Source organism: Abramis brama (genome assembly GCF_963993115.1).
Source record: "Abramis brama genome assembly, chromosome: 23".
NCBI classification, from domain to species: domain Eukaryota; kingdom Metazoa; phylum Chordata; class Actinopteri; order Cypriniformes; family Leuciscidae; genus Abramis; species Abramis brama.
Window position 1 is genome coordinate 4,129,708 of NC_139985.1, and position 17,319 is coordinate 4,147,026.

Sequence of the window (17,319 nt, forward strand, 5' to 3'; positions counted from 1 at the left end):
AGAAATTCACTGGTAGAAAATGTTGGGAACCCTTAGGAAACTAAAAATGATGGCTGCATTCATGCAAGGAATCAGTTGCATTTAAGACTAAAAGAGCAATTACTTAGTGCACCTTTACACTCAGCAACCCCCATTTGGAGTTAAGCGCTAATGGTCGTCTTTGTGAACAGCATGAATGACTTGAAGGTTCACGTTGGGGCAGCGGCTCAATAGCAAGTATTGTTTTAGTATGAACCACAGAGAATTCCTCTACAGTGGCTCATCCATCATGGAGAGATATATAAGGCCTTCTAACCTGATGCAAGCCCCTCTCTGCCCGGCAGTCAGGAATCTAAATCTGTATCCACATATCTCAGTGCTGATGCAATTACTAAAACCATAGAGGTGCTTTCCATGTGGCCAGATATCAGACCCTGTGATCGGACACAGGTGTAGGGACTGTCATGAGATCATGAATACCAAAATAAAAAAGAGGATATGGCCGTAAACAGGCCTTACACTTAATCTATCAACCGCAGACATGCCGTCGTACCAACTGAGATCTCACAGCCACCTGCGCTGCAACTGCATGCTGGTATCTCTAGTTTGGACATGGTTGTTCTGCATCATGATATGGAAGCATGGTCAGCAGGCGGGACAGGCTGTCAACAGATGAGCTAAGGGTTTATGGATAGATGGGACAATCTAACACACCTGAGGGGTACTTATTCACTCGGTGGTGACCGAAGGAGACGGCCCATGGACGCGACATGTATCTGAACACCGCGAGAGAACTGGCGTGTCACAATAAACTAAACTGAGGGATTAGAGGAGTCACTGCTGGCCTCTCTGCACTCAAAACATTCACTGTGGAGATATGGCAACACTTTACAAATAACGTTCCATTTGTTAACATATGAACTAACAATGAAAGATACTTCAGAAGCATGTATTAATCTTAGTTAATTACTAAGAATTACTATATTAGCAATATTTTTGATTAATATTAACAAACATTAATACATACTGTAACAAACACATTGCTCAATGTTAGTTAATGCATTAAATAGTTCACTAACGGGAGCTTATTAAAAAGTGTTACCAAAAATACTGATAAGGGGCATGCACAAAAATTCTTTACTTTCAGCTATAGACCCAAAAGTAATGAAGAAAATGCATGACTTTAACAAAATATTAAAAACGATGAATCCTCATGGTGTTAATATGGCACACATGCATAGATGATGGAAGAGCATGCAATGATTAGTATACTGTTCGGTGTATAGCTTATAGCTTATGTTCGGTGTCAAATGCCTGAAAGGATATAGCATGGGACAATCATTAAATTAATAAGTCACATGACTATTTTGGTGCAAATCTAGGAATTTATTCTGTAAATACATTTAAACTTGTTATTGAATAAAAAAAATTATCCACCCAAAACAAGTTTTTTTTTAAAGTGGAATGGAAATTTGTGAAATGGAATTTGTGATTCTTGCTCCCGGATTGTGATGTAAATCCAAGTGAAATGGCATGACTTTTCTGATTAAATGGTCATGTTTTTTTATTCAAGTTTTGATAAAGGTACGTGAACTAAAAAAAAATAAAAAAAAATAAGAATGTGTACAGATAAATTATTTATATTAAACACTGTAATATTCCGTTAAAAAAATATACATTTTATGGTGACTTTAATGCTCAATTTGAAAATTCTTGCTTCACCTGGATGTTTCCATCTAGCATTTTTTATTATATCCCTAATCTGCATAAAAACATTCCGATTGAAACCCTGTTATTGAGCTATGGTGCTTATTCGGGGAAAAAAAGTGTTTAAATCTCATAGCAAATATCAAGTTCATGTGCATTTTTTCCCCAGGCAAAACATACAAATAAGATATACTTCAAATGCAATACATTAAATAAAAGTTGTCAAATGTTGGGATGTCATTAAATGAAACATTTCACAAGTCGGATGAGAAATGCTCATCTCAAAAATACACTCAAAAATAAAAGTATTTGGATTGATTGATAAATATATAAACCTGGTTGTGTATTTAAAATGCATTCAGTTTAAGTACACTTACAGATGTATTAGCTGTGCAATCCATTTTAGGTGCAATTCAAATATACAAATCTTAAATTTAGGCCTAAATATTTTTTTTGGAGTGCAGTTGAGTAACATAAACACGATCATATGATTTATAGATAAATATCACCATCTAAACATAAAAAGTAGCAGCAAAGACCAATATTAGCTGTATTTCAGTGCGAGACTAACATATTCCCAAAGACGATCCAACATAAAGAAAGACTTGGTATGTGCGCAAGACTTGAGTTTAAGCTCTGCTTGTTGCCACGTTACAGATGGCCAAAGGGTGGCGGGGAGCAGGGGGATGTGGCTTTTTGATTTAAGACTCGGTAATATTTCAACGCTCATAGCTGTTGCAGTCCACGGCCTAACCTTTCAACACATCCCAAACGTGTTTGGCTTTGACTGGCACATCTGAGGCTTCAACCCAGCCCTCTCCTGGCTTATCTGCGGCTTCATCGCTCCACATGCGGACTTACGCTTGACACCTCAGTGACAACACCATCACTGAAAGACATGGACTTGCATTTGTCACCTCTACCGCTAATATTTATGAGTCTTTGGAGGCTTACGTGATTCTTGTGGCCTTCCAGGTTTAGCCTTTGGCTCTAATTGGCCCTTCAGGCATGATGAAGAGAAATGCCATCCTGAGGGAGACATCACAACACTCTCCAAGAAGAGCATGGCAGAGCTCATGTCAAACCTAATGTTTGCTTTGGATGAGAATCAGCATTTGGGACAGGAGAGATCCAAGAGCACTGGACAGTTTGGACAATCTGTTTAAGTCCTGCCCAGATGACAAATCACCCCTATTCTCAGATAAAAGTTTAACATTTCAGAATCATCCACCTGGAAACTGCGAGTACAGAGCATGAAGTGATGGGGTAAACCTGCATAGGATCACGACGACCTCAGATCACACCTCTGAGGATACACCTGTACAAGTCATCGAGTACAAATGCTTGCCCACAAGAAAAAACAAATCTGTCTTCTTAAAAGACACAAGAAAACTAGAACTTAAGACCAAGTAAAGAAAACATGAAAGGATATACCTATAAAAATTGGATTGGCATCATAACATGTAACTGAAGGTGCTTCGGGAAAATTTGCATCGTAAGAATTACATATATATACAGAAGTGGTCAAAACAAAAATAATGTCCAGCCTAGGAAAATTTACACCATCTTTCCCCTTTAATCAAACATTATTAAAAATGCATTAAGATATTGTAAGTATATTGCGCAGTTGGTCTTTGAGTCGATCGCTTTGTGATAACGCAATGAAACATGGCAAATTGTGACGGCCTAATTTTGGGCCATGCTGTCAAATGAAGAAATTATGAGCACATGCAAAAACAAGAGAGAACCAATTAAAAATTAATAAATGATTATGTTGTAGTCAATGTATGCTTTTTCCTGTTAATTTTTGGCATAGTAAAATAACTTTAGCTGTGGTTTGCCTTTTTTTTTGCCAAATGATTGTGTCAATCAATACCTTGACCAAGTTTAGTGTTTTGTTCTTTATTCTTCCTCGTATTTTGATGGTTTAATTGAACTTGTATGGTTATTAAAAACAAATGTATTATTAAATAAATAAATGACTGATTTTTTTAAATTTAAAACCAGTATAAAGGCAGTACAACAGATACTTTCATTATGTACATTACTTTTCATTTTTATATTTTTTGTTCAACTTATAGACATTGAATTATTATTGTTATTAGCGTAATGGTAATAAAAACTAGAAAACATGCTTAATTGTGGTGAAAATAATAAGCCTACCACAAAATGCAAAATGCAAAAAAAAAAAAAAACTTAACTGACTTCAAAGACTTAATCTTTGAATAAATAAATAATAGTAGTAGAAATAATAATAAGAAAACCTTAATTCATTCTTTGATTTTTTGGAGTGAAATATGAGCAGGGCAGCTACCCGAGATTCACCCGATGACGGCAGCACAGCTGGTGATGTTTTCATAACAATAATCATCTGTATCAGAGTTCTGGCACAGTTGTCAGTAGGTCCAACCTGCACACTGATAATGAAGCTGATAATGAGTGAAGTCCTGCAGGTGGACACCCCCACCAACATCACAGAGGAATGCCTGCCATTCCTCACTTCATAATTCATGCTTTTCTGCGCTGTTTAACACAAGTGTACGGTGACAGCCATCACGTAAAACACTCGAAGAATGTGTTAACTCATCCACCCATGATTCATTTGTAAATCTTGTGGACAGTCTCATTAAAAAAAAAAGTTTCTGCTAAAAAGTGATTTTTTACTTATTTTGTATGAAGGTATGAATAATATACTGTATTTCAACATGAAAAGAAAGCCAAGATTTTGTATTATTAGATTTCTCCAACTGCAATCAGTGCAATTTTTATGGCATTTGCCATCTTATACAGGGATAACGTAAAGAATTTCCCCTCACAAAAATCAATCCACCAGCACTTCTTAAATTACAAATGGTTTTTCACATTTACATCTAAATGGTAATTAAATTGACATGCAATGGAATCCAAACAGCAAAGTGTAATCTGTACCTGTAATCTAAAGACTAAAAAAAAAAAAAAAAAAAGGCATCTTAACAGACATAATCAGAAGCTCAAACGTGCTGCGTAACAAGAATGAACCTCATTGGTTCTCACACCTCAAGCGGACGTGCTTGAGCTTCCGTTTACCACAACTGATGTGTGAGTTGATGAATGTTTCATTACTTTTATGATGGATGGATGCGCTTTTTTGGGATTCAAAATCTCAGGCACTATTCACTCCCATTATAACGCTTGGAAGAGACAGGATATTTTATAATGTAACTGACTGTGTTTGGCTGAAAGAAGAGCCTAGAAGTACACCTAGGGTGACAAAGAGACTGCCTTTTACTTATCTGGTCATTCAGCACACCCTGCTGGCAGAAAAGACTCACAAGAGCAGCTGTGTTAAACCACACTGGCCAACAGCAGTCTTGTTGAGTCCAAAAACGGCTGAGGAAAAACTAAAATTCATGAAGAAATTGCCATTTAACAAGTGAAAAATACACTGGCATTCTAGGAAGGATGTTCCATTGGGTAGATTGATTGTGTTCAGCTTACAATGCATGCAGCACCTTAAGGAAGGGATTGGAACATGATAAAGGCAATTAAGGTATAAGTTTAATATTTTTTTCTCAAAAGAATGCATATACAGTACAAAGGAGAGACTTCATACAGAGCATTTGGTTTCCACCAAAACAAAAACAAAACAAACAAATAACTAGGGAAGGGGAAAGACTGGAAATCAAACCAATTTTGATCCACCTGTGTTGCACTAGTAAACTTGGTTCTGTTCAGAGTTGAATGTCTGTGAGAGAGGTTATCTTGCACGACCACATAAACGGTTGCTTGCTTAATAATAAAAAATAAAAAATCCACACAGGTGGATCAGAGAATTGCTGGGATCCAGCCACTGAACAAAAGGAGTGAAATGAACATTTGAGGAAAACAAATATGAGATAAAACAAAAAAAATAAAAAATAAATCACAAAGGAAAAACAAAACATTTGGTAAAATAAAAACAACTGGAGCCTACAACATCTTTTGTCAGCTTACATTATTATTATTTAATGTTAACCTATCCAAAGGAACCTGGAGGCTTACCAACATGCATCACAAGTTCTGGAAAAATGCTTTCATGGTCCCTAGCAACGCATTAGAACACCCCACTTGTTCTGCTAACACTGTTAGAAAGATCCCTGCTTGAGATAGACCAATTTCCTTTATATATGGAGTCCAAGTTATCCACGGAAAATAACTGAACCATTTACAGGGCTTTTGTCTCGAATGCCTATTAAATGGGAATATTGGCAAAGAATAAGGAGCTATTTCTAAGCACTTCAGGTGTTGTTGTTCAAGGGTGGAATAGGGATTACGGCAGACTTGCGAACGCGTCTCAAAAGTACAATAATTCTACAGTTTTATTTCTTGGGCTAGTGACGTTTCAGACCAGGTCAGAGTGATTCAGTTGCCATTTTGAACGCTGTACAAAATGTTTGCACAGCACAATGGAAATGGATACAACCTGAATCTCCTCAAGACTTTAGTGTCTGCGAAGCATTACTACTGTATGCGTTACATTAACCCACTGAGACGTCAAAATTCAGCTGGCAAACCAAGGCAGCATCTCTAAATCTCACCATGAAGTACAGAAGTAAGACTCCTGGAATCAAAACTAGAAAAGGCCCTCTAGGTTTGTATATTAATGGGCATGTGGGTTGTGTGTTTTTCATGTGTATATGTATATGTGCATGTGTATGGTGGGTACTCTTTATATCTTTATTGCAGAGCAAATATTGAAACTCACTTCTTTTACACATTGCTTTTTAAAGTGTAAAGCTGTGGACCAGCCTTAGCAGAGCAAAGAAGGGAGGGGGAGATGGGAAACTGCTCATAGCAGCACACATTTACGCTTCTTCTTGGGCTCTGGGGGCTCCAGGGCTGCCAAAATCGCCTCATCAAATACGTTCTTTAGGCCTTTCTGTGAACACAAAGCAAGGGAGAGATGGACACTCAACATGGGTCAACACAGACAAAAGAAGAAAAGTAAATCGATGGGTGGGTTGGAAACTAAATCATTTCGTTCACAGACGCATGGTTGGATGACTTTGGACATCTTAAAATGCAACATATAATAGCATCATAGAAATAATGGGTAAGTTAATTTAAATGCGTAGGGAATGCATGTGCCATAAAGTAACATTTAAAGAGGAACCAAGCAAATGGGAATAAGCCAAACAAGAACAAAGGAATCAATTAGGAAGTTTATTCATAACTAGGTCCACACAGAATTTGAGCATTTTCTGTATTTAATTTGGAAGAAAATCTGCTAAATGGATTTAAAAAAAATGGCAAAATGCACTTTCAAATTGAGCATGAGAGTTAGTCTTATTGGTACCTGAAAGAGTAATAAAATTAGCCAAACTACTCAATAATTAGCCTGCAAAGATACATTTGGTTGGCCAAAATTCCATAAACTTTACACATCTCTATATCTCAGCTGCAACTACTTAGATCAGAACCAGTGAACTGAAAATCAACTGAATCAGCCATGCGGAGCAGTCATTCAGACACAAGGTGTCAAACAAGAAAGTGGAAGTGCAAGCAAACACAGGCTCAGAGACTGAAGGGTTGGTGAGGTGAAGGGCTGCTCAAACAGAAACTCAAGCCTCTGGGTGAAATAACAAACAGACAAATGATCTGCGAAAGAATGCAAGTGTTATAAGACTGGCCATATCTGGGTGTAATGAGCAAGAACAACACTTTCATGAAATTTCAGATCACTTTTGTTTGTTGACAGGTCAGGTGACAGCTAAAGCAGGGGAGAGTACGTACAATGCGCTTTTCTGTGCACATGCCCAGATTAGGGGCAAGGAGGAAGTGCTGGGTGCTTGGAAACAATAAGTAAGACATTGTTCGAGGAAATCGTCCTCAGAAGAGCAGTCTGAGAAGTTATTGTCCAGTCCAGCGCTGTTAGCATGTCTCAGATGAAGGCTGTGACAAAACCCCACTGTGTGAGCTATAGTGAGAAGGATTTATCAGAAAACAACTGGTGGAAGGTAGATGTGGATTGCGCTTTGTGTAAAAAAGGCAGTGTGGGTAATGTTTAATAGTGTTCAAAGTATGCTATATGCATCCTTGAGTTATTAGCCAGTCACAAACACATTGGCATCAACTGACCCTGGCCATTTAAAAACACCATTAATGCATAATTAACGAGAGAGACGCATTGAGTAATGGCAATTGCAGCTTGTCCTTTATTAATGGCACATATTTCACAGGATTATATTAAGCCATTTAAACTCTCAAGACGTTGTATGGATAAGAATGGCACCAAACTGCAAACTGTAGCCATAAGTTAAGATTAGAATTAACTTTATATGATACAATTGTTGCAGTACAAAATAAATACACTGACATAAGGAATGATTCTTAGAAATGCAAATAAACTGAGCAGCAAAGAACTGAATTATTTTACCTTTCGCTGCTCTTAAATAACAGTAACAATCAAATAAAGACCATGAACTTTAAATGATCCAATGTCTGAAGCAACATATCAGTATTAAAAGCAAAAAACTACATATGCAACCCTTCATTGTAAACTTCCACATTTTTATTTGAAAATCAAAGTGCAAATAATAATAATAATAATCTGTAGAAAGGAGACAAAATGTCACTCCCAAGAACTGGGTCTAACTTTAGCAATCTCCAAAGACAACATAAAGTAGAAAAAGGAAAATAGCAAAAGCAAATCCTTTAGTATTGTTGAAAGAAGATACATATTTATGACGTCACTTAAGAGATTGGGATACTTGTCTTTTCTGTGGAGCAAGAGGTAACTAAAGGAAGCAGCAAACATCTGGGGAAGAGTGGGGTGTTAGAAAGAGAGAGAGAGGTTTAAAATATACAGCACTTCCGTTTTCGCTGCGTTTCAGGAGGTTCGAGGGCAGCTAGGATAGCTTCATCAAATACATTCTTCAGACCTCGCTATGAACACAGAAGGGAAGGGAAACAGAATAGAGCACCAATGTTAGCAGTGACAGAAAACAGGAGAAAGAGAGAGAAGAGGTGAGATATAAGAGGAACTAGCACATTTCAAGAGGACAGAGCAGCTAGCAAGGAAGAGAGGCTGCTTGTTGAAGAGTATGTTGCACTAAAACAAATCTACAGGAGCAGATGCCGTGCAGGCCTACAGACGACACTAACAATTAAGGAAATGGATACACTGGTGTGGTAAATTAAAAACAAAAATCAGATTTAGGTTGCCAATTGCAAGATGTATTGCATTGCTTTCACCACTGTTCCTTTTTAAAACAGACTGCAAGAAGACATTTATTAAGTCAACTATAGCAATCCAAAAAATAAATAAAAAAATTGTACATTTGTTTCCTAAAAATCAAAATCCAGCCAAACATAAAAGACAACATGAAATCATAATAATTACTTTAATATATATACTAAATGAGAAAAAACAAACTTAACTTTCACCACTTAACACTAATTTTGCTGACATAGACAAGGCCACATGGATGCAAAATAATACTAATCAATAACATCATAGGCCCACTTTCTATGTGCTGTTTTATGTTGCCTATAATATGAATATTCCCACCAGATAAGAATCACCTATCGCATATTGAATTATATTCCAATATGCACGCATGACCAGGCAGAGAACAGCTGGTCAATGACAGATCGACCTCTGATCACCAACTGAACCAAAGGTCAATCCGTAATCCTTTTTTCAAAAACAAATAAAAATTCACCAATGTCTCTGAGCCTCTGCCATGAAGCTTCCACTTTCTTGTTAAGGTACATAATACGGGAAAAAAAAACACACACCTGGAAGCTTTGATTCAACAATCAAATGTAAAATATTAACACTATATTATCAGGACACTTCTAACCCATGAGAATGAAGAGATACCATTCTTTAGATCTATGGATTTCAGCGTCTAGGATATTTTAGTATGTTAAATGACCAACTAAAAAGGCAGTTTCTGTTTGTAATGTAGATGATATACGTTCATGAACATATATGAGGTGTGCCGTACCTAAGACCCCCTTACCTGTGTCAGAGCGGAGCACTCCACATATTTGACAGCCTTCAGATCGCGGGCCAGCTTCTCTGCCGTCTCCGGAGTGATGGGTTTCTGTTTGTTCTTGGCAAGCTTCTCAATGGTAGAAGGATCATCTCTCAGATCAATCTGCGTCCCCACCAGCAGGAAGGGGGTCTTTGGACAGTGGTGGGTGATCTCAGGTACCCACTGAAGGACAAAGCATAAAGGATCAGGCCACTTTTTCCCAATTAACTCATGTAATTGATTAATATACTGACCAGGGCTGCGTTTTTCAAAAGCATCAAAAGCCTAAGTAGATCATAGAACCATTGGTACCAATGATCTCTAAGATCAACTTACAAGGCTTTTGAGAAACAGCCCAGACCGATAACTAATCAACAAAATTGCATGACACAAAAAATAGACAATGCAACTAACAAAATGTCTGCTTCTGGCTGGTTTGAATGATTCAAGCTCACCTTTTCTTTGACGTTTTCAAACGAAGAAGGTGAAACAACTGAGAAACAGACTAAGAAGACATCTGTCTGAGGGTAGCTCAGGGGTCGTAATCTATCGTAATCTTCCTGACCTGCAGAGACATGGAAATAACAGGATACATTAAAACTAAGAATGCAGTTTGCGATCCTGAGCAGCCGACGGACGTCATTCAGTCATGTGGTCAATGTTGCACTTGAACACATGCACAGCGAAAGACTCTGGTCCCACAATCCACCAAAATAGCAGTTCCAAGCTCAACCACCCTCCACAGGAATGCGTGGAATTCTCCAAAGCTCCTGAGGTCTAATTTTTATAACAATGACGATCATGAATGTTTTTTTTTTCCCCATCAGCATATGAGCTCCACCCTCGCATACAGACATTGTAAACTCCAGATAATTTACTTCCGATTCAATAAACCTTAATGATAATGAATGTTAATCACTAGGCTATATATGAAAGTTTAAGATGTTGAGAAAAATGTTGTACCGTACCTGCAGTATCAAACAGCCCAAGGGTGTACGGCTCACCTCCAATCATAACCGTAACTGCATAGTTATCAAAGACCTGGAAGCAAGCAAAGAAAATTTCCATTGTACATTCAGGAAAACCTTATTTTTTTAAGTTTTCAAATACAATAAAAGAATTACAGCCACTGAAATGCAGCAGGAAATATGACTTTATATAATTGAATGTGAAATGGAAAATGTTACTCACCGTTGGTACGTATTCAGATGGGAATTTATTAGTTGTATAGGAGATTAATAGACAGGTTTTACCCACTGCACCATCACCAACAACGACGCACTTAATCGTCTGCATAGCTGTGCTTTTACAAGTCCACTGTTCTCATTCAAGATCTGCAATGAAAGACAAAAGCGTTCACATGAGACACATGTTGAACTTTATTCAGTCAGAGTTGCTCTCCAATGGCGTGTCATTCTCAAGTTCAAAAGGTGTAAATGGAGACACTATAGCACATGTGCATTACACAACACCTCCAGGTCCTCTAATATCATGTGTGCAGAGTAATGTGCAGGCAACAGAAAACATCACAAAATGTACCTTTACTTTTAATCAAATTAATTGCTTCATGTAGACAAAAGAACAAAAAAAAAATCTAATCTTTCTTGGATTTTACCACATTTATTTAAAGGGAGAGCAGAAAGAGCTTCAGAAGCTTTAACCACTACGCCACAAATCATTCTTCTATTCAGCCTCCTATTCTGTATGATCTGAACTGACCATATGATTTAAATCAGTGTTTCCTGCACCACAAGACAAACATACAGTGCAAGCAGTGCTGACTGAATCACGACCAAATGAGCCAGTACTTTGAATGAATTACAATGAATCCAGAATGAATGGTTACTACATCAACATCAGACTCACTTACTGTTGTCCATATGACAAGGTGTAGCTAAAGATTCATAAATGCAACAGTTGTTTTTGTAATAAATTGCAGTGGCGGCAGGCGCAGAAACCCTTTTTTTATGATCTAATCATCTAAATGTGTCTGTATAATACCAAAACAGACTGGAAGAATCTCTCATGCCGTTAGATACCAAAGGTGATGTTGGTCTGCAAGTATAAAACACCCACATTAGAAACTGTGAGAGTCTTGGCTGTGATCAACTCAAAATGTGAGAAATTAATCTGTCCCCACTTTCTGCAGCAGAAGACAGAATAAATCATTCAAATCAATTACACACTCTTCATTGCCTCACAGACAGTTACATTCGCACAGTAATACATTTCCTTTAATTAGTCTGACATGTTACTGGTGATGTTGCACATTATATGCATCCACTTAAATGGTTTGTGCAATAACTAAGACATTATGGCTTTTATATGACCAACCTACCCAGGGTTAACAATGGAAACAACTGAACCCTGAAACTTATCGTATTCAAGCTAAGTGCATACTAACAGACCCGTAAAATGTTAACAGTAGCTACGTTTACACGGACACCTTTTGTTTCAATTGGAATTAACTTATTCTGATAAATACGAACATACTGGTTAAATTAACGCTAGAAAGTAATCGGGTTGATGTGCATGTTTATATGGCACAAGCTTCAAATTGGATTTGATCGTTTGACACGTGCACACTGCAGGAATATAGTTTCCCACTGTTGGCACATACTAACCATCCTCCAATCATTTCTTCTTTTCTTTGTTTTAAAATGCACTTTATATTTAGAAAAATATAGAGATCGGATTTGGAAAACGTAAGGTTTAAATATCGGCTTTGGTCAATTAATTCCAATTGATGTGGCTACCTGTGACTTTTTATTCCAAATGTGCTACCAGTCCGATTGCAATCAGATTATTAGGGCTCATGTAAACACAGCTAGTGTTTTGTCTACTATTGTGTTCTGATCGCAGACTAGGAGCATAAACTACAAGATCAGTTTACAATACAATTATTCTTACATTAACACACATATCAGCAGGGTGTTCTTATCAACATGGAGGAAATACTTGCTGTAATTTTTACACAGACTTGCACAAAATGGTAAAAATAAGAAAAAAAGAAAAATATATATAGGCAAACCGGTGTTTGGGAAGCTTTCCAGTGCTTTTTAAATTTAAAATCTGTTGGTTTGTTTCAGAAGTATGCACACTAGAAGATAGGGATGATTAATCAATTAATTGATCGTTAATTTAAACGATCATGGGAATGTAAATGTGTTAACACTTTACAATAAGGTTCATTAGTTAACTACATTAGTTAACATTAACTAATAATGAACTGCACTTATACAGCATTTGTTCATCTTTGTTAATGTTAATTTCAACATTTACTAATACTTTATTAAAATCTTGTTAACATTAGGTAATGCAATGTGAACTAACATGAACAAACAATGAACAGCTTTATTTTGATTAACTAACATTAACAAAGATTAACAAAAACAGTAGTAAATGTATTGCTCATTGTTAGTTCATGTTAGTTAATACATTTACTAATGTTTAATAAAGGAACCTTATTGTAAAGTGTTACCGTAAATGTAAATTGACATCCCTACTAGAAGAGCAGCAGCGACAGACACACACTGCAGTTTGACACAGCATCATCTACAAACTCTGATTAATTCAAACTTTAAATAATGCGTTTACGTACCCATATTCTTCTCGCATGCAAGTGTACTAAAGACAAACTAAATCCAACCTCAATTTGCTCAACTGTATTTCGACACAAACGCACTAGAAAGAGTTTATGCATACAGCTCCAGAGCAAAGTTCTTTCCTCTTTAAATTTAGTCTCGGATATCTTTCACATTTAAAACACTCAAATGTCCCCCCTCTCTGACGGGCCAGTCGGCCCCTCCCCTGTTCTGATTGTGGGTCACTGCGGCTTTAAACTCAAGCATAACGTCATTGGTTTAAGCACATCGCTTACAGCGGGTCAGCTTGCTGCTAAACCACTATTCACACAACACAGAGCCCAAGCCTGTGGAGAGGAGACATGGGGGCAAAATAAAATAATACAGCAATATCCCTTTCCTTTGGTGTGCGGAGGGGTAGCGTGACTGAAGCGTGAGACAGAGAGAAGCACTTCCTACTGCGTGTGCCGTGCCTGAGCAGAAGCTAAGCCTCTGCAGAGCTGAGCCTTCAAGCTCACAGATGGTCAGGACGAGGAGATGGAAGCCCATCCCGGCTGTTTCCTTCCCCTCGCACACCGAAATCAGAGGAAGCAAGGCCTGACCTCATTCTACTGTCAGTGGAAAACACACAATCAAAGTGCAGGGATCTGTTAGGTCCTGTCACCTGTCCAACACAAACTCTAATCAAAAATGTAATTTGTTAAACTAGATTGCAGTTATAGTGGGTTTACAAACATTCTCGGAAAGTCTCCCCTGGATTAACTCACATGCTCAAAACTGTATGATATAATGATTTTAAAACGCCAATGACATCCTGAACAGAAAATTTCCATGCGGACAAACGCGAGTGGAAAGTTTTGTACTGGAAATAACTGTATTAAGGCCAAACTTCAGCTCACTTCAAGCGATAGACTTCATAAAGCAATATAATCCAGACCCATGTGCATACCCAGACAGTAAATCCCCACTCTTTAAAACCAGGGTACATTTGGACAAGCCTGTGCTTTGAATCAATCTCACCTATAATTCTTATTTTCTCCCTGAATCCACCCTTATTTTTAAAAATGGGAAAAATTTGACTGCATACTACTATTTATAAGACTTGACACACATACACACATACAAGTGCTGTGGGTATAGAGAAGTGAATGACCAATATTGCTTTTTTTTTATGAATGATATTACAACACACTATGTTTGACAAGTCTAATGAACAGTCTTATAAATGAAATACAGAAGCAATTCTGAATAGTTTTATTTCAACTTCTGACAATATAACGTAATAAAAGAGGTTTGTAATAGAAATGAACTATATATATTTATTAGCAGAGACGCACTGACACTCCTCTGATTGGTACATTACTATAATATTAGAGGTACAATTAACAACAGAACAAACTATTTTATTTAACTGCTATTTTTTTTTTTCAGATATAATAAAAAACACACAAAAACTGAAATGTTGTATACAACTCAGTTGTACACAAGGTAGTTTCACTGACATCTTTCACACTTTTGAAACACTGATTGAGCGATTACGAGACATGATACATTTTGGTTAGTTGTACTGTATCTTTCAGCATTACATTTGATATTCATGCATGTTTTTTGTGCTATAACTTGTATTAATGTGGAAGAAAAGATTCACACTCCGCTTGAACTGAGGAACTACAGCATCACATTTAAGAGTGCCAAAACAGCATTTAGGCCTATTGTTTTAATTTTTTTTTAAATAAAATTGACAGAATTTGATAGATTTCATATCAGAAGTAAAGCACAAAGCTTTGCGATTATTGGATGGGAGATGTTTGGTGTAGAGAAAAACCTGGCAACCCTGACTTGAATTACAGGGGAGTCATATGGTCAAATAGAGTCTGCTTTAACGTCGCTATTTTTTAAACTGTTAATGCGTTATTGACGCATGCAACAGCCCTAAATTTAACACAAGAGACAATTTCAACACACATTTCTTGAATTGAAGTTTAAAATAATTTTTCCACCCCCTTTTGATCGACAGGATATAATTAGACCTGATCATCGTCTATTTTTCTATCAATACCGATTATTGTCCGATACACTGGTGAACTCCTAGTTATAAGCAATAATAAATTAACAATATAAATAATATTTGAGCCATGCTGTTTTGCTATCCTACCTAATTGTTTAGCAACGAATTTCTCACTTGAGAAATGGCAGTTATGTAAGAACATGAGTAATGGTCAACACTACATATTAAATGTTATTTTTAATTATGTTGCTGGTTGCACAAAATGGTGTCATTTGTCAACAGAACATAATTAAACCAATACAACGAGAATATCAGTTAAACATGATTTGAATGATCATCTACAAGGCTAGATTTGCCCATTCTTCTCGTTCAAGTCCTGCCTTCTTCCTGTGATAGTTTAACAATTCATTTGTGGCAGGAAAAGCATTTCCTCAGTAACAAGAAGCGAAAGAGAACTTGTTGCAAAATACACATTGATACAAGTAAAATGTATGCTGTGTCCTCCCCTAACTCAAATTTATTTGAGAGGAAGGAGAAATAAACCAAAAACAGCACTAAGGATGCAAATATTCACCATTAATGCTGAGTGCTTCACTTTTAATTTTCAAGACCCAGAACCTGCAGATAAATCAATAGCAGTGCTAAAAACACATGAAACTATAGAATTAATACGTGTTAGAGAGACATCCCTGACACAAAAGATGTTTGGCAGCAGGAAACAATGGTCAGCTACCAATAGACCCCCAATAGAACCACAAATCACTCAAACTATTAATATCTATCTATCTATCTATCTATCGAGGATGGTGTAGCTTGAAATGCAGTGAAGTTTGCAAAATTCAATAACAAAATTCTGACATATCATCCATGTTAAACAAACAAACTCAGATTCAACGCAGGATAATTAAAAATAGATAAACGCAGCATAACATTACTTCCATTTCCAATGATGCTGTACAACTGAAGGCCATCAAAACACAACCTTTCAACTGGGCAAACATGGACAGCACAATTCCTTTATATAAACGAGAATAAATCCATCTGTATTTAAGATAAATTAGCAATAACGTGCTAATATGAAAATATAAAATAATTATGACATCTAACGTTATCCGTCGTCAACAGGCGACTGCATCGGATGACAGATTGAAAGCCAGAAATATCTTTATATTAAATACTAACATAATATAAATCAATTATTACATTAAACCATACACTAAACATGTTATACAATAACACGACGAAGATTGTAAAACTGCCTATGGTCAAATCTGACCGGTTCTCCTCAACCTCGTTTAGCCGCCTGTGCTAACTGTCGTCCGGTGCCATTTAACACGTTTAATTCGTTAAATACTCCTTCCAAATATATCTATTCATACCGTACATATACATAACTCGATATTCCACTAGATCAAACGCTAATATTGGTCAAAGGAAGAGAAATATGGTTAATATTTTGAGCGTCATTGGCACTCACCGTATCCTTTCTGTTTGTTTCTCTGCGCCGGGCGTTGGCAGATCCGCGCGCTTGGGGTTTCCAGAACTGAAGAGCAGGGGCGAGTCGCGCGCTGCGTCACTCTATCACACTTCATTACAACTAAGAAATTATTATTATTATTTATTATTTTTTATTTTTTTATTTTTTTCAAGATACAAATTAATGCAAAGCTAACAGATTACATGTAAAGTTTTGTCACTTCTTTTTTTTTATATGTACAGTATACCACTTATGCAGATAGTTTTATTTGGATTAGGATTCAATTAATATTTAATTAAAAATGGGAGGTAGAAAAGATAAATGAGGATTTTGTCCATGCAAGGGAAAGAAACATCCATGTGTCATTTACTAGTTAATTAATTTGTTCTACAAAAAAAAAAAAAAAAATACATTGATAATCATGTATATCAAATATTATTATTAATAAAGATATGATGAGAATATGGATACAGCATTGATAGGCACATGTCAAAATAATAATAATTTACATATTTAAGTATTAATCACTAGAATGGCCTACATTTCTTTTCATATACATTTATA

At 36.6% G+C, this 17,319-nt stretch overlaps 1 protein-coding gene across 2 annotated transcripts; it reads right to left on the minus strand.

Moving 5' to 3' along the window:
- Positions 1–5,201: 5,201 nt before the first annotated feature.
- Positions 5,202–16,830, minus strand: cdc42 (cell division cycle 42). Of its 2 annotated transcripts, none has more exons than XM_084100196.1 (6): positions 16,756–16,830; positions 10,878–11,020; positions 10,655–10,727; positions 10,142–10,251; positions 9,672–9,869; positions 5,202–6,583 (listed from the first exon to the last, which is right to left on the minus strand). In XM_084100196.1, exons 2-6 carry the CDS (start codon positions 10,980–10,982, stop codon positions 6,494–6,496), a joined length of 576 nt encoding a protein of 191 aa, XP_083956322.1. In that variant the 5' UTR covers positions 10,983–11,020; positions 16,756–16,830; the 3' UTR covers positions 5,202–6,493. The 2 variants fall into 2 exon arrangements, with proteins under 2 accessions (XP_083956322.1, XP_083956323.1); XM_084100197.1 differs by having other exon boundaries at positions 5,202–8,589.
- Between the last annotated feature and the right edge of the window lie 489 nt (positions 16,831–17,319).